Here is a 24,233-nt window from a genome sequence, read left to right as displayed (position 1 = left end):
GGCTCATGCCCATAATCCCAGCACTTTGGGAAGCTGAGATAGAAGGATCACTTGAGCACATGAGTTCAAGACCCGTTTGCACAACATGGCAAGACCTCGTCTCTACAAAAAATTTAAAAATTAGCCTGATGTGGTGGTGTGTGCCTGTGTTTCCAGCTACTTGGGAGGCTGAGGCAGGAGGATTGCGTAAGCCTAGGAGGTCAAGGCTGCAGGAGGTCAAGCCATGATTGCACCACTGCACTCCAGCCTGGGCAACAGAGGGAGCCCCTGTCTTAAAAAAAAAAAAAAAAAAGAGTTGGTGAGGATATGGAGCAAAAGAAACTGATACAATGCTATTGCCAGTGTAAATTAGAATAACCACACCAGAAAACTTTGGCATTGCCTTGCAAAGTGGGCACATATACCCAAATGTTCATCAACAGAGAGTACTGTACAGCCTGTGTGATAAGTCACACACACAAATACCTACCGTTTGTATAAATGATACCATTTATATAAAGTTCAAAAATATGAAAAGGTAAATATGTCGCTATGGATATTTGCAGTGTGGCACTGGAGCTGGCTTGTACTGGCTTGGGAAGAACTGGCAAATGCCACAAACCAGCACACCACTGGGTACAGGCATATGGAGTAACTCGCTAAAGAAAAGCAAGAGGGCCGGGCGCGGTGGCTCAAGCCTGTAATCCCAGCACTTTGGGAGGCCGAGACGGGTGGATCACGAGGTCAGGAGATCGAGACCATCCTGGCTAACACGGTGAAACCCCGTCTCTACTAAAAAATACAAAAAACTAGCTGGGCGAGGTGGCGGGCGCCTGTAGTCCCAGCTACTTGGGAGGCTGAGGCAGGAGAATGGCGTGAACCTGGGAGGCGGAGCTTGCAGTGAGCCGAGATCTGGCCACTGCACTCCAGCCTGGGTGACAGAGCAAGACTCTGTCTCAAATAAAAAAAAAAAAAAAAAAAGAAAAGCAAGAGAATTACAAACAGGTAGGGAGGGGCACATTGGAGAAGTATTCCTTCAACAAGGAATGTTCTAATGCTGCTCTTTTTCTTCCTAAGAAGAAAAAACAAATAGAAGTTAGTTAGGTTGATGTGAGAGTCTGTGGTGGGTGGGGTGGGAGGTTCTGAGCAGAGGTAGCAGCAGAGGTGAATGAGGAGAGGGGATGGCTGGTCCAGGCAGTGGCAAGCGCTGCAGTCCATTCTGACGAGCACTGGGCGCGTATAGGGCAGTGGTGAGAGCTCAAGGTGGAAAGGGAGGCACCGGATCACAGAGGGCCTGTGTGCCATGGTAAGCAGTTTGGAGTTCACTCCAAGTAATGAGGAGTGTGGGTTTCACAGAACAGAGACAAGGCAATCTGGCCCACGAGGAAGTTGTTGTGGTCTTGCTGAAAGATGAAACCAGAGCTAGGCCCTGATTATGAGGAGGAAGAGCAGAGGAGCTGGGCTTGAGAGGTTGTCTAGGAAGCAGAATGGACTGAGCTTGGTGACCAATTGGATTTGGGATGTTCATGGAAAACAGGGCTCTGCTGTACTTAGAGAGGTGGAGCATGGCTCCCTCACTGTAAGGGTGGACCACACAGTGACTGCCTTCCAAAGAGTGCAGTGCAGAAAGGGGGAAAGGAGGGCCGGGTGCGGTGGCTCACGCCTGTAATCCCAGCACTTTGGGAGGCTAAGGTGGATGGATCACTTGAGGTCAGGAGTTCGAGACCAGCCTGGGCAACATGGCAAAACCCCGTCTCTACTAAAAATACAAAAATTAGCTGGGCGTGGTGGCACATGCCTGTAATCTCAGCTACTCGGGAGGCTGAGGCAAGAGAATCACTCGAACCCAGGAGGCAGAGGTTGCAGTGAGCTGAAATTGTGCCACCGCACTCCAGCCTGGGCAACAAATAACCAACAAACAAACAAAAAAACAAATTCAAATTGTGGGACATTCTACAAAACACCTGACCATTATTAAAGTGTCAAGGTCATTAAAGCCATGGAAAGTCTGAGAAACTGTCACAGTCAGGAGGCACCGGAGGAGATGTGACAGCTAACCGTAATGTGGCATCCTGGATGGGGTCCGGAACAGGAATAAGATATTAGGTTAAAACAACTAGTAAATCTGAATAAAATGTGGATTTTAGTTAACAATAATGTACCAATATTGGTCATTATTTGTGACAAATGTACCATACTAATGTAAGATGTTAATAATAGGGGAATGTGAGTGCAGTGGCTCACACCTGTTATCCCAGCGCTTTGGGAGGCCAAGGTGAGCCCAAGAGTTCAAGACCAGCCTGGGTAATATGGTGAAACCCCCTTTCTACAAAACATACAAAAATTAACCAGGCATGGTGGTGCACGCCTGTGTCTCAGCTACTTGGAAGGCTGAGGTGGGAGAATCCCTTGAGCCCAGGAGGTCGAGGCTGCAGTGAGGTGTAATTCTGCCACTGCTCTCCAGCCTGGGTGAGAGAGTGAGACCCTGTCTCAAAAACATAAAAATAATAGCCGGGCGAGGTGGCTCAAGCCTGTAATCCCAGCACTTTGGGAGGCCGAGACGGGTGGATCACGAGGTCAGGAGATCGAGACCATCCTGGCTAACACGGTGAAACGCCGTCTCTACTAAGAAATACAAAAAAGTAGCCGGGCGAGGTGGCGAGCGCCTGTAGTCCCAGCTACTCGGGAGGCTGAGGCCGGAGAATGGCGTGAACCCAGGAGGCGGAGCTTGCAGTGAGCTGAGATCCGGCCACTGCACTCTAGCCTGGGCGACAGAGCGAGACTCCGTCTCAAAAAAAAAAAAAAAAAAAAAAAATGAAATAGGGGAATGTGGATGTGAGGTATATGGGAACTCTCTGTACTGTCTTCTCAACTTTTCCAAAACTCTGTTCTAAAATAAATGTGTTTTTAAAAAATTAGCCAAATGCATTTCTTCTAAAACCTTTTTATTAAAACTAATTGCTGCTCTCTTTAAAAACAAAAACAGAGCCCTGTAAGTCTCCAATTTCTGAGTTGAGTGACCTTTCACAGGGTCACAGAATCAGCCCCAGCTCTCCTAGTCCTTTCACTGACTCCTCTCTGTTGCAGAGGTGAGATTTGTTTAGGGAAGTGGGACTACAACTCCCAGAGTGCACCTGTGCGGTTGTCAGGAGCAACCAAGGAAGCAAACTAACAGCCTTGCTAGAGTCTGAGGACTATCCAGGGCCTCACTGCCAGCCAGCCAGCCATGGGCCAGGATTATTACTCTGTGCTCCAGATCACTCGCAATTCAGAGGATGCCCAGATCAAGCAGGCGTAAGTTGGGGTAGGAGCCAGTCCTTAGGGGTGTGCTGGGGCAGGCCCTGCCCTCTTCTCTTCCAAAACAAGCTTTCCTGCCCTCTTCTCTTCCAAAACAAGCTTTCCAAAACAAGCTTTCCTGCACAGCTTAGAGCAGACAAGGTAAACCTTGTTCCTTCTTTCACTTCTTGCATACCTGTATCCTGGCTTTGGTCTGGGTCAGGGCCCAGGTTGGAAATTTGAACTCTTTAGTTCCTCAATCTGCTCCCAACCCATCTCCCTTTATGCTCCATGCCCTGTCTCCTCTCCTGGGTGCCTTGCTTTTCCCAGCAATGAAATGGAGACAAAGGAGCCATTTGAACTTTATCTTGAATATTATGGAGAACCAGAGGCTTATGAACAAGGGAGTGGCCGGGCCAGATGGATGTTATAAATTCGATTCTGGCCATGATGGAGGTTTTCAACATTGACTAAACTGCATTCCTGAATACTTCCATCAGGTCTTAAGGATGCTCTGGTTCATTCCTAAGAAAGCCTACGACAGAAGTCAGTACATTTTTCTGAAAACATGTTTTTGTTTTTGTTTTTGTTTTGTTTTTTTTTTTTTGAGACGGAGTCTCGCTCTGTCGCCCAGGCTGGAGTGCAGTGGCGCGATCTCGGCTCACTGCAAGCTCCACCTCCCGGGCTCACGCCATTCTCCCGCCTCAGCCTCCGAGTAGCTGGGACTACAGGCGCCCGCCACCACGCCCGGCTAGTTTTTTGTATTTTTAGTAGAGACGAGGTTTCACCATGTTAGCCAGGATGGTCTCGATCTCCTGACCTCGTGATCCACCCGCCTCGGCCTCCCAAAGTGCTGGGATTACAGGCTTGAGCCACCGCGCCCGGCCTGTTTTTGTTTTTTTTGAGACGGAATTTTGGTCTTGTTGCCCAGGCTGGAATGCAGTGGTGTGATCTCAGCTCACCACAACCTCTGCCTCCTGGGTTCAAGCGATTCTTCTGCCTCAGCCTCCCAAATAGCTGGGATTACAGGCACGCACCACTACGCCCAGCTAATTTTGTATTTTTAGTAGAGGCGGGATTTCTCCTTTTTGGTCAGGCTGGTCTCAAACTCCTGACCTCTGGTGATCCGCCCGCCTTGGCCTCCCCAAGTGCTGGGATTATAGGTGTGAGTCACCGCACCCGGCCAAAAACATGTTTTTTTTAAACAAATATTTATTAAGCGTCTACCACAGGGTCGAGAGGGTACTTCACCTCCTGCTGCAGTGGTGGCAGCTGGAAATAAATGTCTGAATCTGACAGTGACACTTCCTTACCTCATGCAGCTAGATTTTGTTGCTGAATAGATGTTGAATAAGTCACCACAACTGTGATGAGTGTTACAAAAGAGGAAGTACGGGGGGCTATGGAAGTTATCTGGGAAGGAGAGAGACCCCTTAGAAGGCTGTTCAGGGTAATCAAGGCAAAAGATGAGGCCAGAGAAAGGGGAGGGAATGGACTTGGCAATTAAGTGGATCACTGGAGGGTAAAGAAAAGAGGAGTCCAGGATAACTCAGTTAAGTTGGGCAGTGACAATAGGTGCATGTTTTGAGTGTGTAGGTGCAGTTCTGAGAACTTTCCCTCACTCTTTAATCCTCACAACAGTCCTGAGAATTAAGTACCATGATTATCCCACGGCCATGCACTAGTAAATGGTGGAGCCAGTGTTCAGACATCAGGCCTCCCAGAGTTGCCAGTCATGGGCCTACTGCTGGGCCAGGTCCTTTTGGGGATCAGTGGCGTAAGTGGAGAGTCTGCAGTGTTGTTGGAGAAAAAAGACACAAACTCATGAAAAGATTTGAGAACAACTCAGGACAGTGTATGATGTCACCCACTCCTTGGAGCATCTCATTGACCAGAAGGACCCATCCAGGGAAAGGTAATCAGGAGGAAGGGCAGTGGGAGTGCAGAAAGAGAAGCACAACTTAAGCACTGGAAAGGGCTGGATCAGAATCCAGATTCACTTACCTGCTAGCTGTGTGACCTGGGCAAATTACTTAACCTCTCTGAGCTGAAGTTTTCCCATGTCTAAAAATCATCCTCATAATAAAGGTTGCTGTGAGACTGAAATAGGATTAGATAAGATAATGCATGTGTCCAGCAATCATTTGCATGTGAAACCATGTCATATAAAGAGTGATTAAGGCCTGGCGTGGTGGCTCATGCCTATAATCTGAGCACTTTAGGAGGCCAAAGCAGGAGGATCCCTTGAGCCCAGGAGTTTGAGAGGGCAGCCTGGGCATCATAGGGAGACCCTGTCTTTACAGAACATTTAAAAATTAGCTGGGCATGGTGGCACACACCTGTGTCCCAGCTACTCGTGAGGCTCAGGTGGGAGGATGGCTTGAGCCCAGAAAGTAGAGGCTGCATTGAGCTATGATTGCACCACTGCACTCCAGTCCGGGCAACAGAACAAGACCTGTCTCAAAAATATAAAAATGGCTGGATGCAGTGGCTCACACCTGTAATCCTAGCGCTTTGGGAGGCTGAGGCAGGTGGATCACTTGAGGTCAGGAGTTTACCAGCCTGGTCAACATGGTGCAACCGCTTCTCTACTAAAACTACAAGAAATTAGCCAGGTATGGTGGCACACACCTGTAATCCCAGCTACTCGGGAGGCTGAGATAGGAGAATTACTTGAACCCAGGAGGCAGAGGTTGCAGTGAGCCGAGATCATGCCATTGCACTCCAGCCTGGGTGACAGAGCGAGACTTCATCTCAAAATAAATAAATAAATAAAAATAAGGCCGGGCGTAGTGGCTCATGCCTGTAATCCAAGCACTTTGGGAGGACGAGGCAGGAGGATCTCCTGAGATCAGAAGTTCGAGACCAGCCTGGCCAACAAGGTAAAACCCCATCTCTACTAAAAAAAAATTAGCCGGGTGTGGTGGCAGGTGCCTGTAATCCCAGCTACTCAGGAGACTGAGGCAGGAGAATTGCTTGAACCTGGAAGGTGGAGATTGCAGTGAGCCGAGATTGAGCCATTACACTCTAGCCTGGGCAACAAGAGCAAAACTCTGTTTCAAAAATGACTGACTAACTAAATAAAAATAAAGAGAGTGATTAAAAGAACTGTGCATGTTTCAAAAAGCAGTCCTTAACCCTTCTCCCCTGCAATAACTCTAAGTCACATGTATGACATGCTTGCTTATGGGACAACCTAGATATTGATTTAAAAAAAAGAAGAGCTAAACTTATATAAGGAAGAAAAGCACCATGATGGTTTATAATTGTCCAGGATTCATAACTGCAGCGTTCAAGTTGTGATTTCACCCCTTTCTCTGCCACTCAGGAAAGCAGGTGAATGAGAGTGATGTTACTGCAGGGATAATTTTGAAACCACTCAAATTTATATGAAAAACTAAACCTTTCTCAAACTTTGTTACCTTTTTTTTTTTTTTGAAATGGAGTCTCTCCGTCACCCAGGCTGGAGTGCAGTGGCACAATCTGGACTCACTGCAATCACAGCCTTCTAGGTTCAAGTGATTCTTCTGCCTCAGCCTCCTGAGTAGCTGGGACTATAGGTGTGTGCCACCATACCCGGCCAATTTTTGTATTTTTAGTAGAGACGGGATTTCACCATGTTGGCCAGCCTGTTTTCAAACTCCTGATTTCAAGTGATCTGCCCGCCTCGGCCTCCTAAAGTGCTGGGACTACAGGAGGCTGAGATGGATGGATCACTTGAAGCCAGGAATTTGAGACCTGCCTGGCCAACACGGCAAAAACCGGTCTTTACTAAAAATACAAAAATGAGCCAGGTGTGGTGGTGGGCACCTGTAGTTTCAGCTACTTGAACTTGGGAGGCGGACATTGCAGTGAGCCCAGATTGCACCACTGAACTCCAGCCTAGGTGACAGAGTAAGACTCTATCTCTAAATAAATAAATAAATAAAAATAACCAACTGTGACCTTTATAATTGAGAAAGGCTGGTTTGGAAGGCTGTGACAATGTCTTCAAGTCTCTGAAAGTAGATATTCTCTCTGTAAGGTCCCCAGGGCACAGCCACATCCCTTATGGATGGAGGGACAGTTGCAGGACAGCAGATCCAGCTTCCTGTTGCAGTAAGAGGAGGCATTGCCTAAAAGTCAGAGCCATTCCACAGTGAGATGGGCTGCCCTGTAGGATGCTGAGCGTATATCATTTATTTACTCACTCCTGCTCAGTGCCCAGCACTGGGGCTAGAACTGAATGCAGCAACTCCAGAACCTATTAGATGAGTCAACGACACCTGGAACACAGCGCTGCTAAGGACGAGGATCAAAGGTGCTGGGGACTTGGGAAGGGGAGTCTAACCTAGAAAGGAGGCTAGCTGTCAGGGAAGGCGCCCTGGAGGATTTGGTAACCTGAGCCGAAAGTTGAAGGATGAATTAAAAATTGCCCAGAGAGGCCGGGCGCGGTGGCTCACGCCTGTAATCCCAGCACTTTGGGAGGCCGAGGTGGGCGGATCACAAGGTCAGGAGATCGAGACCACGGTGAAACCCCGTCTCTACTAAAAATACAAAAAATTAGCCGGGCGCGGTTGTGGGCGCCTGTAGTCCCAGCTACTCGGGAGGCTGAGGCAGGAGAATGGCGGGAACCCGGGAGGCGGACCTTGCAGTGAGCTGAGATCGCGCCATTGCACTCCAGCCTGGGCGACAGAGCGAGACTCCGTCTCAAAAAAAATAAATAAATAAATAAATAAAAATAAAAAAAAAATAAAAATTGCCCAGAGAGCCGGGCGCGGTGGCTCAAGCCTGTAATCCCAGCACTTTGGGAGGCCGAGGCGGGTGGATCACGAGGTCAGGAGATCGAGACCATCCTGGCTAACATGGTGAAACCCCGTCTCTACTAAAAATACAAAAAACTAGCCGGGCGTGGTGGCGGGCGCCTGTAGTCCCAGCTACTCGGAGGCTGAGGCAGGAGAATGGCGTGAACCTGGGAGGCGGAGCTTGCAGTGAGCCGAGATCGTGCCACTGCACTCCAGCCTGGGTGACACAGCGCGAGACTCCGTCTCAAAAAAAAAAAAAAAATTGCCCAGAGAAGCTGGGAGGGGCTGTAGAGGGGTGAGTCATGCAGGAGAGGTCAAGGGAGCAGCAAAGGAGAACAGTGAGTGAGGCCAGAGGAAGAGGCAGGGGCTTGGATCTTAGAGTGAGATATCTGAGTTTTATGCTGGAGACAATGGGGAAACCAGTGAAGGGTTATGCCAGGAGAGGGACCTGGTCAGAAAATGTTTCAGAAGGCCGGCATGGTGGGTCATGCCTGTAATCTTAGCACTTTGGGAGGCTGAGGTGGGCGAATCACCAGAGGTCAGGATTCAAGACCAGCCTAGCCAACAGGGCGAAATCTTGCCTCTACTAAAACTACAAAAATTAGCCAGACGTGGTGGCTCATGCTGGTAGTCCCAGCTAATCGGGAGGCTGAGGCAGGAGAATGACGTGAACCCAGGAGGAGCTTGCAGTGAGCCGAGATCACGCCACTGCACTCCAGCCTGGGCGACAGAGCGAGACTCCATCTCAAAAAAGAAAAAAAAAAAAAAAAGAAAGTATTTTAGAAGCATCAGCATTAACGAGCAGAGAGAGTGAGAGCAAGAGTGAGAGATATCGCAATTGGCAGCACACAATGCAGTGGAGAAGGGGCCACTGGGTGCAGGAAGACATGGTTCTGCAATACTTGTCGGGATAAAGAGACAGGAACAGAACATTTATTATTTATTTTGAGACAGAGTCTTGCTCTGTCACAGGCTGAAGTGCGATGGTGTAATCTTGGCTCACGGCAGCCTTGACTTCCTGGGTTCAAGCAATTCTCCCACATCAGCCTCCCGACTAGCTGGGACTACAGGTGAATGCCACCATGCCTGGCTAGTTTTTGCATTTTTTTTTTTTTTTTTTTTTTGTAGAGTCAGAGTTTTGCCATGTTGCCCAGGCTGGTGTTGAACTCCTGAGCTCGAGTCATCCTCCCACCTCGGCCTCCCAAAGTGTCGGGATTACAGGCATGAGCCACTGTACCCAGCCCAGAACATTAGTTAGAAGGAAAACCCCATGTGACTTGGTGACTGATGGGATAAGGAGAGGAGACGGAGAGCTTGGAGTCAAAGTGCTCACATTTCTGGCTGCAGTGCCTGGGGAAAAATTATGCAGTGAAAATGTATGTGTTGGCAGGGTCAGGTGGCTCACGCCTATAATCCCAGCACTTTGGGAGGCTGTGGTGGGAGGATCATCTGAGGTCAGGAGTTCGAGACCAGCCTGGCCAACATGGTGAAACCCTGTTTCTAATAAAAATACAAAAAATTAGCCGGGTGTGGTGGCGGGTGCCTGTAATCTCAGCTGCTTGGGAGGTTGAGGCAGGAGAATAGCTTGAACCCAGGAGGCGGAGGTTGCAGTGAGCAGGGATTGTGCCACTGCACTCCAGCTTGGGCAACAAGAGAGAAACTCCGTCTCAAAAAAAAAAAAAAAAAAAAAAAGTGTATGTCTGGACTCGGTGAATTTATGATACCTTGGAGAGGAGATGGCAAGTAGACAGTTGGAGGTAGTCTTTGGCTCAGGGAAGTGGTCTGGTTCAGGATGGAGATTTAGCTGTGAGAGACCGAAGCCTGCCCTTGGGATGAGAAGAGAAACCACGGAACTCTGGGGATGGCGGCGAAGCGAGTGTGGGCACTGGAAAAGCAGGCGGAGGTAAGGTGGGGGGTCATGCCTGGGCTGAGTGACAGGCGTCTGTGCTGGACGCCTCCCGTGCAACCCTCCAGACCCACTCCCCACCCTTCCTGCCCTGCTCCGCTCCGGCTCCGGCTCCGGGAGGCTTCCTTGCCCTCAGCCTTCCAGATGGAGCCGGCCCAGGGGAGCACTAGGCGGGAGATGGGGACGGAGAAGGGCGGGGCTGCGGCTTTATTCCCCAGTTCTCCTCCTATGGGGTCTCTTCAGTCAGCTGTGTCGCTTGACAGAAAGTCACAGCTCCGCTGAGGGCCCTGTCCACACACTCCGACAGACCCCTCAGCGTTCCTGGCCTGGGAAAACTGCACTCTGCTGTCCCTGGCAAGTCTCCCTCCGCTCCTCCTGCACCTGGGCGAATGGTCCCTTTATTAAACCCTCCACAAACCACCCAATCCGCGCCATCTTTCCCCCACGCCGGCTCACTTCTGATACATATTCTCAGACGCTACGATGTCTGCCCCTCAGAAACAGGCCAGCTGGTAGGACTTGTATTAACCCTCTCTCCTCCAGGTACCGCAGACTCGCCCCTTAACCACCCGTTGAAGTCAAATGAGCCGTCTTCAGCAGAGATTTTCAGGCAAATAGCAGAGGACTGGGCAGAAAAGAAGTGGGAAAAAAATAAGCACAGAGTGTGTGTGGGCGGCACAGGAACCAGACGCGCGTTGAGCGCCTCATCCATGTCCGCTGCACACCCGATTGTAGCTCATCCTCCCAAGACGCCTGTGTGTCTGCTCCTGTCCTCTAAGAAGCAAACAGGATTATGTGCAGGAAATGTACCTGGAGAGACTGTGAAGGATGAAGGGAAGGGAGCAGGAGCGCGCAGGGAGAGTCCCCAGAACACAGTGCAGCCTGACGCTTGCGAGTGGAGATAGGGAGGGGAGGAGTGGGGAGGGAGAGCTCAGCCAGCCTCTGGGGAGCCCTCACGCAAAGCGTGCCCGTTGGAGGAGTCCTGTGTCTTGCAGGAATGGGCCAGCCTTGGTATCTCCACCACACGTTAGCACTGGGGGCAGCTCAGGGGCAGTAGCTTCGGCTCAGATGCCCTGGGGGGCAGCTGCTGGAACTGTCAGTCAGCTGTGCTCCCCGCACCAGCTACTCTTCAAGAGCTGAGCAGTGCACCTCCGCAGCCACCACAGCCCGTGAAACTACCCCGGATTTATAGCCAGCCAGGAGTGGACAGAGTGCCAGCTCTGAACTCTGGTCTGCCCTCAGAAACAGGCCAGCTGATACGGCTTGTATTAACTCTCCCTCCTCCAGGTACCGCAGACTCGCCCTTAAGCACCACCCGTTGAAGTCAAATGAGCCGTCTTCAGCAGAGATTTTCAGGCAAATAGCAGAGGCCTTCGACGTGCTGAGTGACCGTGAGTAGCTGTGGGGCTGAGCAGCCCCCTCGATTAGGATCGTTCCTTAAGTCTCCAGACTGTTGGGTTTTCTGAGGGGGCCCAATAGCGAGGAAGCGTCCCTCTTCCCTGCCTAGAATCTAGACACACAGAGAAGACAGAATACCGACCTGCCTTTCTCAGTAGAAGCAAGCTGAGGGGGAGGACATAGGGTGTGGAGCCCAGGATTACATTGACTCGCTCACCCTGGCAGGCAGTGTGGGAGCAGGGGCACATTCCCCACGCATCCCTATCCCCTGCGAGGACGGGACCTTCCCCGGGAGGAACAGACTGAGGGGCTTGTAGTTACCGGGAAGAAGGCTGAAGCTGGGCAGGCGCACCCACCTGTCCCTCCCAGAGGTCCTTCCCAGTGGCTGAGTGTCCATTTCCCCAGGGCCAGCAAGAGTAGGAACAGGCACAGAAAGGCCAGGAGTAATTAGGAAATCTCTCTCCGATGGAAATCAGCAGAGTGAAGAAAGTGTGATCCCCGCCCCGGCACCCAGGGCCATCCTGCGGGGCTTTCCCTGGGGCTTGTCCTGGAGACTAATCCTGGTTCCTGCAGAAGTACAGCTAGAAGATCACTAAGGTTTCTACAGCCCTGAGTTTTCAGGACTTCAGGGTCCTTAGACTCTAGGATTTCCAAGTTTTAAAATTTGGAGGCTGTAGAATTCTTAGCTTCTAAAATGTCAAGGTTCTACAATTCTGTTTACCCCAGATAAGACAGTGGCCATGATGACTGAGTTAGGCCAAATCCCAGGGCCATGGCCTGAGCCTCAGTCTCTCAGTTATTCACCCAGTCTCTCACCCTGCCCCCAGCAAACCCAAGGCTTTCCCGTCTCTCTTCTGGGCTACAGAAGCCATACCTAGGTCCTCCCAGAATGAAATGGAACCCCTGACTCCTAGGGTCTCATTCCAAAGACTGCCAGACAGCAGGCACTTTGGGATCAAGCTGCTTCTGCCCCTTCCCTTTCTCCACATCCGCCTGCTTGGCAGCCCCTCCACCTATCTCAGCCCCCAAAGTTGGACGCCTCCTCAAGGTGATGCCCATCCACAGCCGTGAAGAGAGGCATCTACGACAAGTTTGGAGAGGAGGGCCTGAAGGGTGGGATTCCTTTGGAGTTTGGATCTCAGACCCCATGGACAACTGGTTACGTCTTCCACGGCAAACCCGAAAAGGTGTTCCACGAGTTCTTCGGTGGAAACAACCCCTTCAGTGGTAAGAGGTCTTCAGAGGTCTTCCTCCCCACCTTGCCTTACAGAGAAACGACACAGCTATAAATGATGCTTTTCGTTAAGTAGTTTTGTTTTTATTTTTACTTTATTATTTTATTTTATTTATTTATTTATTTTTTTGGAGATGGAGACTCGCTGTGTCGCCCAGGCTGGAGTGCAGTGGTGCGATCTTGGCTCGCTGCAACCTCTGCCTCCTGAGTTCAAATAATTCTCCTGCCTCAGCCTCCTGAGTAGCTGGGACTACAGGCGCACGCTGCCATGCCCGGTTAATTTTTAAAAATTTTTAGTAGAGATGGGGTTTCACCATGTTGCCCAGGCTGCTTTCGAACTCCTGAGCTCAGGCAATCTGCCCACCTTGGCCTCCCAAAGTGCTAGGATTACAAGCGTGAGCCACCGCGGCCGGCCTATTTTTACTTTAATAAATATATATAACACATTGCAAAAGAAAAAGTAAAACAGAATTCATTGAAAAAGAAATACATTCCAGCCCTCCATTTTCTTTCTTTCTTTCTTTTTTTTTTGAGATGGAGTCCTGTTCTGTCACCCAGGCTGGAGTGCAGTGGCATGACTTCAGCTCACTGCAACCTCTGCCTCCCGGGTTCAAGCAGTTCTCCTTGCCTCAGCCTCCTGAGTAGCTGGGATTACAGGCACTCACCACCACACTCAGCTAGTAATTTTGTATTTTTTAGTAGATGAAGGGGTGGCCCACCCCTCCACACCTGTGGGCATTTCTCGTTAGGTGGAACGAGAGACTTGAGAAAAGAAATGAGACACAGGGACAAAGTATAGAGAAAGAAAAAGTGGGCCCAGGGGACCGGTGCTCAGCATACAGAGGACCCACGCCTGCACTGGTCTCTGAGTTCCCTTAGTATTTATTGATAATTATCTTTACCATCTTAAAGATAAGGGAGTGGCAGGACAATAGGATCATTGTAGGGAGAAAATTAGCAGTAAGACATATGGATGAAGATCTCTGTGACATGAATAAGTTCAAAGGAAAATGCTGTGCCTTGATATGCATATGCAAACATCTTCCATAAGCCTTTTAGCAGCATTGTTTCAGCAAGTCCCACCTTTTGCCCTAAAGCGATTTTCTCCTTTCTCAGTAAACAAAGCATACAATCGGGTCTCACACTGAGATGTTCCATTGCCCAGGGACGGGCAGGAGACAGATGCTTTTCTCTATCTTAACTGCCAACATCCGCCAAAAGGCCTTCTTTCCTCTTGTACTAGTCCTCCTCAGCACAGACCCTTCACGGGTGTCAGGCTGGGGGACAATCAGGTCCTTCTCTTCCCACGAGGCCCTATTTCAGACTATCACATGGGGAGAAACCTTTGACAATACCTAGCTTTCCTAGGCAAAGGTCACTGCGACCTTTGGCCATGTATGTGTCCCTGGGTACTTGAGATTAAGAGAATGGTGATGACCTTTAACCAGCAAGCTGCCTTCAGGCACTTGTTTAACAAAGACACATCCTGCACAGCCCAAAATCCATTAAACCTTGAGTCACCACAGCACATGTCTCTTGCAAGGACAAGGTTGGGGGTAGGGTCACAGATTAACAGCATCTCAAATACAGAACAAAAGTCTACTTCTTTCTATATAGACACAGTAACGGGCTGATCTCTCTTTCTTTTCCCCACAAGTAGACATGTGGTTTCACCATATCTGCCAGGCTGGTCTCAAACTCCTGACCTCAGCTGATCCGCCCACCTCCATACATACATATACAAAGGCCTGGGTGAGAAGGCTCTAAGCTGGCCCTGTAGGAAATCTTCCAAGAACACCACCTCTAAACTGGTCCACAAGTAAAGCTGCTGTCTCTGCCACAGTCACGAAGAAGGAATCAGGAAATGTCACCGTTGCATTCCAGAACACACCATAAATGTAGCTGCAACTGCTGCCTCACTTGGTTCTGACAGGCATGAAACTCGTAGGTGGACACACAAAGGCTGCTGCAGAAAAACCCAGTATTTCCACGACAGTGCTCACCAGCTCCAGACGGAGCCATGGAGAGATGCCTGCCACCTTCTTCCTGCCTCCCAAGTAGCTCAGGGTTTACCTGATGAACAGAATTAAAAGCCAGAACATTAGCTGCTAGAGAGTCTGGGGGTTGTTCCTTTTGGCTCTACAGATTCTCTAGGAGGGAAGATATGCAAGAAGGCGGTCAGAGCAGATGCCAAGTGCCAGCATGGCTACCATGGGTGTTTTATAATTTATTATTATTAGAGTCTTACTCTGTTGCCCAGGAGTGCAGTGGCACAATCTTGGCTCACTGCAACCTCTGCCTCCTGGGTTCAAGCGATTCTCCTGCCTCAGCCACCCGAGTAGCTGGGATTACATGCGGGCACCAGAATGCCTGGCTAATTTTTATATTTTTAGTAGAGATGGGGTTTCCACTCAAGACTGGCCAGGCTGGTTTTGAACTCCTGACCTCAGGTGATCTGCCTGCCTTATCCTCCCAAAGTGCTGGGATTACACGCATGAGCCACTGTGCCAGGTATAATTTATTATTTTTAATTACTGTCTTATTGATGGGTATTTAGTTTCTTTCTGGTCTTTTGCTAATATTGTATTTGTGGGAAGATACCTCTTGTCTCTTTTGCAGTTAAAACAGTTCTTGTGCTATTTATAGTTTCCCTAACATGCTTGTCTCCCTACCAGACTGGGAGCTGCTCCAGGTCTGATTGATCTCAGAGTAGCCAAACCCCAGCCTAGCATCTGACAAGAGTGAGTGGATGGGTGGATGCATGAAATGAAGGAAGGAAGGACAGATGGATGAATGGATGAGTGGGTGTATGAATGAATAGATGGGCGCGTGGTGGGTGGGTGGGTAGGCAGATGGATGGCTGGGTAGGCGGATGGATGGCTGGGTAGGTGGATGGGTGCATGATCCCAAGTCTCAGATGAACTGACCAAGAGTTGATTTCTGAGGCCCAGAATCATCTTGCAAAGGCAGTGAAAAGACCTTCACACCTGACTTCCTGGCTTCCCACATAGGCCTAGATTTTCACTGCCTGTTTTCTCCTACACCCCTTCCCCTTCTCCTTGACTATACTTCAGCCTTTCTGAACTTCAAAAGTTCTCTCCTTCTCTTCTCTGTGCCAATACGTGGGTTATAGCACCTCTGCCTCAGAGACTGCTCCCATTGTGTGCCATCCTCATGTGTCTGCCAGAGGAAGCTTAGTTTATAAGCTCCACGTGAGACTGAAAATAGCAAGGGGCTTTGAGTAGCAGGCCTGTTTCCAATCCATGTGCTGCCATTTGTGAACTGTGTGGTCCTGGGAAATTTTCCTTACCCCTCTGAAACCCCAGCTTCCTAACCATTACATAGACAAAATAATCATTAAGGCTCAAGGGCTATTATCAGATGAGATAATGTTTATGAAAAGGGGCTTTGCAATTGGCCAGGCACGGTGGCTCACGCCTGTAATCCCAGCACTTCGGTAGGCCAAGGCCGGCAGATCACCTGAGGTCGGGAGTTCGAGACCAGCCTGACCACCATGGAGAAAACCCATCTCTACTGAAAGAAAACAACAACAACAACAAAAAAAAAACCCCAAAAAAACAGTCGGGCACGGTGGCGCATTCCTGTAATTCCAGCTACTCAGGAGGCTGAGGTAGGAGAATCACTTGCACCAAGGAGGTGGAGGTTGCGGTGAGCCAAGATTGTGCCATTGCACTCCAGCCTGGGCAACAAGAGTGAGACTCCGTCTCAAAAAAAAGAAAAAAAGGAAAAGAAAAGGAAAGGGGCTTTGCAGCCCAAAAATGCCATACGGTGGACCTTGTCTCCCTACCTGTCTCAGTTCAAAGGAGCCAAGGGAGTCTACAGGGCATCGCTCATTGGGAAAGGTCAGGCTCAGGGTCTGGGCCTCCTTAGGCAGCACCCAGAAGCTATGCTGCCACAGTGCTCCACCCCAAGGGTTCCTGAGTCCCATCTCCCTGCAGGGTTGAGGGGCTGGGCTTCCTGTGGCCTGGCTATTGGGGTGTTTCCTGCCTGGTACACTGTAGGTCTGGGTGAACAAGTGAATTCAGCAGTGCAACAGGAGGCCAGATGATTTGCAGGCCCCTTGATTGCCCATCACATCTTACAGGGACACAGTGTAGTCACCTCATCCCTGCCTAAGGTCATTTCACCATTCTAGCCTGTGAAGTTCATTCCATGGCATCAACCATGAGAGGCAGAATATGGGAACTCTGAACCATAGCGCCCCTCAAGTTTACAGCTTATGAAGGGCTTTCACATCTAGCAATGCAGTGTGGCACAGTGGTTAAGGACACAACTTCCGTATTCATATTGTCCTGTGGTTCAGATCCCAACTCTACTGCTTACTAGCTATGGGACCTTAAGCATTTTGTTTGGCCTCTCTGGACCAATGAAATAATAATGTAAGGTGCCAAAAATAGCACCTGATGCATAGTAAGCTCTCAGCAAGTTTTAGCTCTTTATCTTAATGGTGGAAGGCAAGTCAGGCATTATTACCCCATCCCACAGACCAAGACACTGAAGCCCACGGATCACACAGCACATCAGGGGCAGAGCCGGGATGGGGCTGTCTTTGCACTGGGAGGAAGGATGTGGGCAGTAAGAGGGGTTATGGGTGTAGAGCTGGGCAGGGGCAAAAGAAATTAAGGAAAGAGGAATTTGGGGGATGCTAGTGGCCTCTCAAATTGTTAGGGACCAACCTTTTCCCTCTCCCATCTCAGTCGAAAGCTTTATAGAAACTTGAGTCTGGGGTCTTTAGTAGTCTTGGGCTGGGCTGGACAGCGAAGGGGAGTGGCGTCTGTGGAAGAGTAGGGAGGACTGGCCAGCTCTGACCTTCCTGCCGAAGACTACCAGCAGTCTCTTCTGGCACTCCCGAGCGCGGCCACCAGAGGGAGCGCCTCCCTTTCCTGAGACAGCCAGAGTTGGGGTATCCAAGTTGTGATTAAGAGAGACGGGGAAGTAGCGGGGGCGGGGGGGGGGGGGGCGGTGATATCCCAAGCAGGGGTGAAGCAGTGGGAAGTGGCAAGGGATGATAATCACTGCATCAGCAGTTGAAGCAGCTCCTTGGCTTGGCCAGTCCGAGAGGTGGTTATAGGATGCTGGGTATTACACAGGGCACTGAAGAGGTTGGGGAGCGTATCTGGATGGGGAGGTGGAGTGAGTGTGTGTGTGTGTGTGTGTGTGTGTGTGTGTGTGTATACACGCGTGTCTGGGTCTCTGGATACAATTTCTCTTACTCCTCTCCCTACCCCCCGCAGAGTTTTTTGATGCAGAAGGAAGAGAGGTGGATTTGAACTTTGGGGGGCTCCAGGGCCGAGGGGTCAAGAAGCAGGACCCCCCAATCGAACGGGATCTCTACCTGTCCCTGGAGGACTTATTCTTTGGCTGCACCAAAAAAATTAAGATCTCCAGAAGGGTGAGTACTCAGCTTGCTCCTCTCGGGAGCCACCACCTATCTCCTGCAGCCTAGCAGCCACCTCCTCCCTTACCCGGGTGGGAGGACTCAGGGATGGTCTCTGATGGAATTATGGAACCTTAGATTCAGAGACCTAGGATGTTAGAATTCTAGAATCTGAAATTCGGAAGGGACAATTGAGGATATTAGCCCGGTTCTTTCCTAGTGCAGGAGTGTCCTCTGCAGCCTTCCCAACTGCAGTCTTCCTCTCTTTCAATTCAGCCCCATCCCCGTGGGAACTGGAAAGGCTCTGAATCCTCTGAATTCTTTCCTCTGGGCTTTACCAGACCATATTCCCAGGATTTTACCAGGGTGCATGCCTCGTGCATAAGAAAGAACAGTGGGCATGGAGGGTGGGCTAGGAGACAGTCACCAAGGTGACGGGTTGAGGAAGACCCTCAGTGCCTCGTGTCTAGTCCTTGGCTTGGCCCTGTGCCATGGCCCAGCCCTGTGCCAAGCATAAGAGCAAGCCTCCTCTACCTTTGCCCAGCAGAGGAGATGCTGATGCGGCCATACTTTCCACAGATGGCACCCATCTGGACATGCGATTGGGGAGTGAAAGGATGACACAGTGGTGAATGCACTGGGGGAGGCTTAGATATGTTGACTTTCATTTCTCTCTTTGGGATTAAGAGACTTGCTGGAGGCTCAAGCCCAGGCCTCTGGGATTTGGAGAGAGGAATGAAGTACATTTTCACCGTGTATCTGTTAGTGGCCAGGCCTGGAGCTGTGTGTTTGATCAACTAATGATGACTGCTTGGCATCTCAGCCCCTAGCCCCAGTCTCATGGCATCCCCTGCCATCCTGGAATCATAGGTTCTTGGTTGTCATGGCAACAGGATGGGCGTGGGAGTGGCTCAGGGCAGGCTCTCCCCATTGCTGGAGGCTCTTCCCATTGCTAGAGGATTGAGCCCAAGTACAAATCCCATAGAGCATCTTTCATGTGTGCAAAGGTCACCTGAGTGTTCATGAAAATCTGAGCAATTGACTGTGCTCATGGAAGTCCTAAGCAGACCTCCCCACACCTGATATGTTGCTGCAGGTGCTGAATGAGGATGGGTACTCCTCCACCATCAAGGACAAGATCCTGACCATTGATGTGAAGCCTGGTTGGAGGCAGGGCACACGCATCACCTTTGAGAAGGAAGGGGACCAGGTAAGGGTGGAAGAAGCTGACTCAGGTCAGTCACTGGACTCAGGCGGTGGGAAGACTGAGGAGGAAGGGAAGGGAAAAGAGGCAATACTTTTTCTTGACCCTGTGAGCCTTGGTCTGTAGACAGCCCAGTCTGCAGAGTGGGTGAGACGGGATCCCTAATGTTCCTTCCAAGGAACAGAGCCTTATAATGCTTCTGTGAATGGGCAGCCCAGGGACTGTCCCCATTTTACAGAGTGGGAAACGGGGACCCAGAGAAGAATGGGACTTGCCTAGGGCAAGAACATGAGAGCTGAAAGGAGATCCCAGTCTGAACTCCAGTGTTTTCCTGATTTTCTTCAGTGCTTCTCGGAATAAAGCCCAACTACAGGAGCTACTCAGAAACCATTTAATCATAATAATTTTATTTATTTATTTATTTTATTTTATTTTATTTTATTTTGAGACGAGAGTCTCACTTTGTTGCCCAGGCTGGAGTGAGGTGGCACGATTTCAGCTCATTGCAACCCCCACCTCCTGGATTCAAGCGATTCTCCTGCCCCAGCCTCCTGAGTAGCTGTGACTACAGGCACGTGCCACCACGCACAGCTAATTTTTTTTTTTTTTAATTGAGACAGAGTCTCACTCTGTTATCCAGGCTGGAAGGCAGTGGCGTAGTCTTGGCTTACTGCAAACTCCGCCTCCTGGGTTTAAGTTATTCTGTTGCCTCAGCCTCCCCAGTAGCTGGGATTACAGGCATGCACCACCACACCCAGCTAATTTTTGTATTTTTAGTAGAGACAGGGTTTCACCATGTTGGCCAGGCTGGTCTCGAACTCCTGACCTCAGGTGATCCACCTGTCTTGGCCTCCCAAAGTGCTTGGGATTACAGGCGTGAGCCACTGCACCTGGCCACCTACTAATTTTTGTGTTTTTATAGAGATAGGATTTCTCCATGTTGGCTAAACTGACCTCGAACTCCTGACCTCAGGTGATCTGCCTGCCTCGACCTCCCACAGTGCCTGGGATTACAGATGTGAGCCACCATGCCTGGCCTATTAGTAATACTTTTAAATTAAATACTATTTAAATAAAAACATAAAATTATTGTCCAAGGCATGCTGAGTCCTTAAGTCCTGAGAAGAGGCAGAATGATGGAGCATTCAGAGCCAGGAAAGATACATTCCTTTGCCTGCACTTTTTACCCCCTTTCTCACCTACGAAACATCTACCTCCGGTCTGGCTTGGTGGCTTACACCTACAGCCCCAGCACTTTGGGATGCCAAGGCAAGAGAATCACTTGAGCTCAGAAGTTTGAGACCAGCCTGGGCAACATAGTGAGACCTTGTCTCTACTAAAAACAAAAAAGTTAGCTGGGCATGGCAGTGTGTGCCTGTGGTCCCAGATACTCAGGAGACTGAGGCGGGAGGATCTCTTGAGCCCAGGAGGTAGGTCAAGGCTGTGGTGAGCTATGATCATGCCACTGCACTTCAGCCTGGGCAACAGAGAGACACCCTGTCTAAAAAAAAAAAACAAAAAACAAACAAACAAAAAATAAATAAATAAAACATCTACTTTGAAGAAACATGCTTCAAAACCCAGCTCGTGTTTCCTGCTCTGGGCAGCCTTCTTTTTTTTTTTTTTTTTTTGAGACGGAGTCTCGCTCTGTCACCCAGGCTGGAGTGCAGTGGCCGGATCTCAGCTCACTGCAAGCTCCGCCTCCCGGGTTTACGCCATTCTCCTGCCTCAGCCTCCCGAGTAGCTGGGACTGCAGGCGCCCGCCACCTCGCCCGGCTAGTTTTTTGTATTTTTTAGTAGAGACGGGGTTTCACGGGGTTAGCCAGGATGGTCTCGATCTCCTGACCTCGTGATCCGCCCGTCTCGGCCTCCCAAAGTGCTGGGATTACAGGCTTGAGCCACCGCGCCCGGCCTTCTGGGCAGCCTTCTCTGAGCTCCAGGATCTGGGCCTCCCTTTATCATGTCTCGAGCGTGCTGAGGATTCACCGTCAGTTCCTCTCCCTCCCGGCCACGAGACTGGGAGCTCCTTGGGGTGAGGGGCCAGTCTGATTCTTCTGTCCCCAATGCCCAGAAGAGACCTCAGCAGACTTGTGGTGACTTAATGACAGGGGTGTCATGCCTGGAGTTACTAGCAAGACAGAGACATATGGTCGGTTGCCTGACGCCCAGCTCAGTGTTCTACCTGCCATCTGAGGAAGCCTCTCCGAGCCTCCAGCTGAGTGGTCTATTTTGGGCATGCTCAGTACAGAAGTAATTCTGGGGGGATTCATCTGGGTAAGCTTCTCAGGCTTCTAATCTATCTGGGCTATGGGGGCCAAACTGAAAAGGCCCTTCCAGAAAACCTGCTCTCATCTCCCCATTGTACAGATGAAGACATGGAGACAAGTAGAGGCAGGAACTTGGCCAAAGTCACACGGCCAACTAGTCCTTGTCACCCTTTGGCGTCCCCTGCCCAGGGCCCCAACATCATCCCAGCAGACATCATTTTCATCGTAAAGGAGAAGCTACACCCTCGCTTCCGCAGGGAGAATGACAACCTCTTCTTCGTGAACCCCATCCCTCTGGGCAAGGTGAGTGGGCAAAGCGCAGGAGCAGCGGGGAGGGGATCAGCGTGAGCCCCACCTGCCCTGGCCTAGACTTGGCCTCCCCTCCTGCAACCACCTGCCATCAATCACTAAGCCCTGTGGATTCCACCCTCCAAATCACCATCCACTTGGTCCCCTCTGCTCATCCGCACCGCCTGGATCTGTGCACCAGATCTGCACAGCAGGTCCTCCTCCCCACTTCTCATCTCCTCCAGGCTCTTCTCCTTAGGGATCCTGCCACACACTCATCGGACCCTGCCATACTCCTCACTGTCTAAACATCTTTGTTTAGGGGGCTACTGGAGGCCCTCTGCGATCTGCTCCCTGCTTACCCCTTCCCCTGCACTCCAGCCCCTTCGCCGCATGGCACCCTGCCTGCGTAACGCATTTTCACGCCTCCGTTCTCATTTCTGCTGGGCCCTCTCCCTGGAATGCTGTCTATTCACCTGACCCTATAGGGTCCTCATCAATAGCTACCACCACTGCTACCACTTCCTGCCCTACTCCTGAATGGTTTAGGGGCCTCTCCTTGGCTCCCACAAACACTTTTATTCTATCTCCATCATTACATTTATACAACATCCATCTTACCTGCCAGATTCACCCATCTTTCCTGCCAGGGCAGAAAATGCCTGGGTCATTCACCTATTAGTTCTTGAACAGCCTCGTCTCCCTTGTGCCTAACTCACAGTCTGGCACTGGACAGGTTCCTAAGGTGCCTTCTAAATAGGAGGGCCATGGTGACCCTCCTCAGCCCCACCTTCGGCCCTGACCCTCCCTAGGCTCTCACCTGCTGCACTGTGGAGGTGAAGACTCTAGATGACCGTCTGCTCAATATCCCCATCAATGACATCATCCAGTGAGTCCATCTGCCTTGGGCCCCAGTAGCCAAGAGAAGGGCTAGCCTAGGATTTAGGGGGTATTGTCAGACAGGTCTGCCCAGTAGAGTTGTACAGGCTGCCCCCAGCACAAGGATTCCCTGCTGAGGGGATAGAGAGGACCAAAACCAAACCCACACTCTGGCCACGCTGTGGGCTGCAATCACCTGGCAAAAGGAGCACCTTTTTCTAATCCACACGAAGCTACTGCAGAGGCTAGAGGCCCCCAGTGTTGGGCAACCCCGTGGCCTCCATCCCCCCAAACTTCTCATTAGAGTTCTGAGTTGCATCCCCTAAGTCCTTTTCCAAGAAAGGCCCTCTGCCCCTGCAGAGGTTTGCCTGGCAGCCCAGCACCCCCGCCCTCACCTCAGGGTTTGCTCACCCTTACTTCCAGTTTCCCATATCTTAAACAAAGTTTCTGGAATCCTCCATCAGAGACTCAGTGTAAACAGGTTTTCAGGGAGCAAGCTGTTTGGAATAAGCCAATCTCCTCTCCTTTCCCAACCAGTTCTGGCTAAGAGCCACTCCAGGTGAAGGCGGGAGTGACTGTCCCCTTCCTGGGGTTATGTGAGCAGGGGTCATGTGACAGGGACTTGCTGAGGTGCTGCTCTGGGATGATGTCTAAGCTCCTTTCTTTCATCCTATTTCAGCCCCAAATACTTCAAGAAGGTGCCAGGTGAGGGGATGCCATTGCCGGAGGACCCCACTAAGAAGGGGGATCTCTTCATCTTCTTCGACATCCAGTTCCCCACTCGCCTCACACCCCAGAAGAAGCAGATGCTGCGCCAGGCATTGCTGACATGACTGCGGTGGGCTGGAGCAGGGGTGAGAGGAGGCTAGCTGGGCCTCACCCCACCCCTACCTGCCACAGCCTCAGGGTGTGCACAGGTGTGCATAGCCTCAGGGAGCCTGCTGCACAGATATGATACCAGAGTGGGATGGTGCAGGGCTTAAACTAACATAATAAAGATCTATTTCCTGTCCTCCAGCTACACCTATGAGAGTGTGTTGGAGAGGAGCTTCATATTAGCCTTTCTTGGGGGGCACAGGGAAGAAAGAGGCCCAAGGAGCTGAGTGCCTGGGTCCCTGTCCTGGCTTTGTGGGAAAGGGCAGGTAAGGGTTCAGATCCTCTGTGCTACCACTTTGATAGAGTGGGGCAGGGCTGTGTGGCCTCTGAGGGTCTCTAGCTCTGCTCTGGCTTTTCATGACAGAAGAGACAATCTCTGGAGCATGGTATGGTCACGTTAGAGACAGGAAAACTAAAGCACAGAAGAAAACATTTGTTGCAGGTCACTCAGGCCTCAGTGGCAAAGCTGTCATCAGAACCTTGAAGGTGGCAGGGTGCGGTGGCTCACGCCTAGACTTTGGGAGGCCAAGGTGGGCGGATCACTTGAGGTCAGGAGTTCCAGACCAGCATGGCCAACATAGTGAAACCTCATCTCTACTAAATACAAAAATTAGCCAGGTGTGATGGCGGGCACCTGTAATCCCAGCTACTCCAAAGGTTGAGGCAGGAGAATTGCTTGAACCGGGGAGGCAGAGTTGCAGTGAGCTGAGATCGCTCCATTGCACTCCAGCCTGGGCAAAAGTG

General features: G+C 50.6%; 1 protein-coding gene across 6 annotated transcripts; it reads left to right on the top strand.

Annotated features, from left to right (window-relative positions):
* Positions 1–3,119: 3,119 nt before the first annotated feature.
* Positions 3,120–23,666, top strand: DNAJB13 (DnaJ heat shock protein family (Hsp40) member B13). 6 transcript variants are annotated; one of them, XM_021926292.2, is made up of 8 exons: positions 3,120–3,273; positions 11,233–11,336; positions 12,409–12,570; positions 17,833–17,990; positions 19,072–19,185; positions 21,636–21,749; positions 22,547–22,623; positions 23,293–23,666. In XM_021926292.2, the coding sequence occupies exons 1-8, from the start codon at positions 3,206–3,208 to the stop codon at positions 23,444–23,446; spliced, it is 951 nt and encodes a 316-aa protein (XP_021781984.2). In that variant the 5' UTR covers positions 3,120–3,205; the 3' UTR covers positions 23,447–23,666. The 6 variants fall into 6 exon arrangements, 5 of the variants coding, with proteins under 5 accessions (XP_021781984.2, XP_031509005.1, XP_021781983.2 ...); XR_004177447.1 differs by lacking the exon at positions 3,120–3,273 and adding an exon at positions 9,756–9,942 and having other exon boundaries at positions 21,547–21,749; XM_021926291.2 differs by lacking the exon at positions 3,120–3,273 and adding an exon at positions 9,761–9,942.
* Positions 23,667–24,233: the final 567 nt, after the last annotated feature.

The sequence above is a fragment of the Papio anubis genome, chromosome 12 (assembly GCF_008728515.1).
Source record: "Papio anubis isolate 15944 chromosome 12, Panubis1.0, whole genome shotgun sequence".
NCBI lineage: Eukaryota > Metazoa > Chordata > Mammalia > Primates > Cercopithecidae > Papio > Papio anubis.
This window is presented reverse-complemented; position numbering and strand designations above follow the sequence as displayed.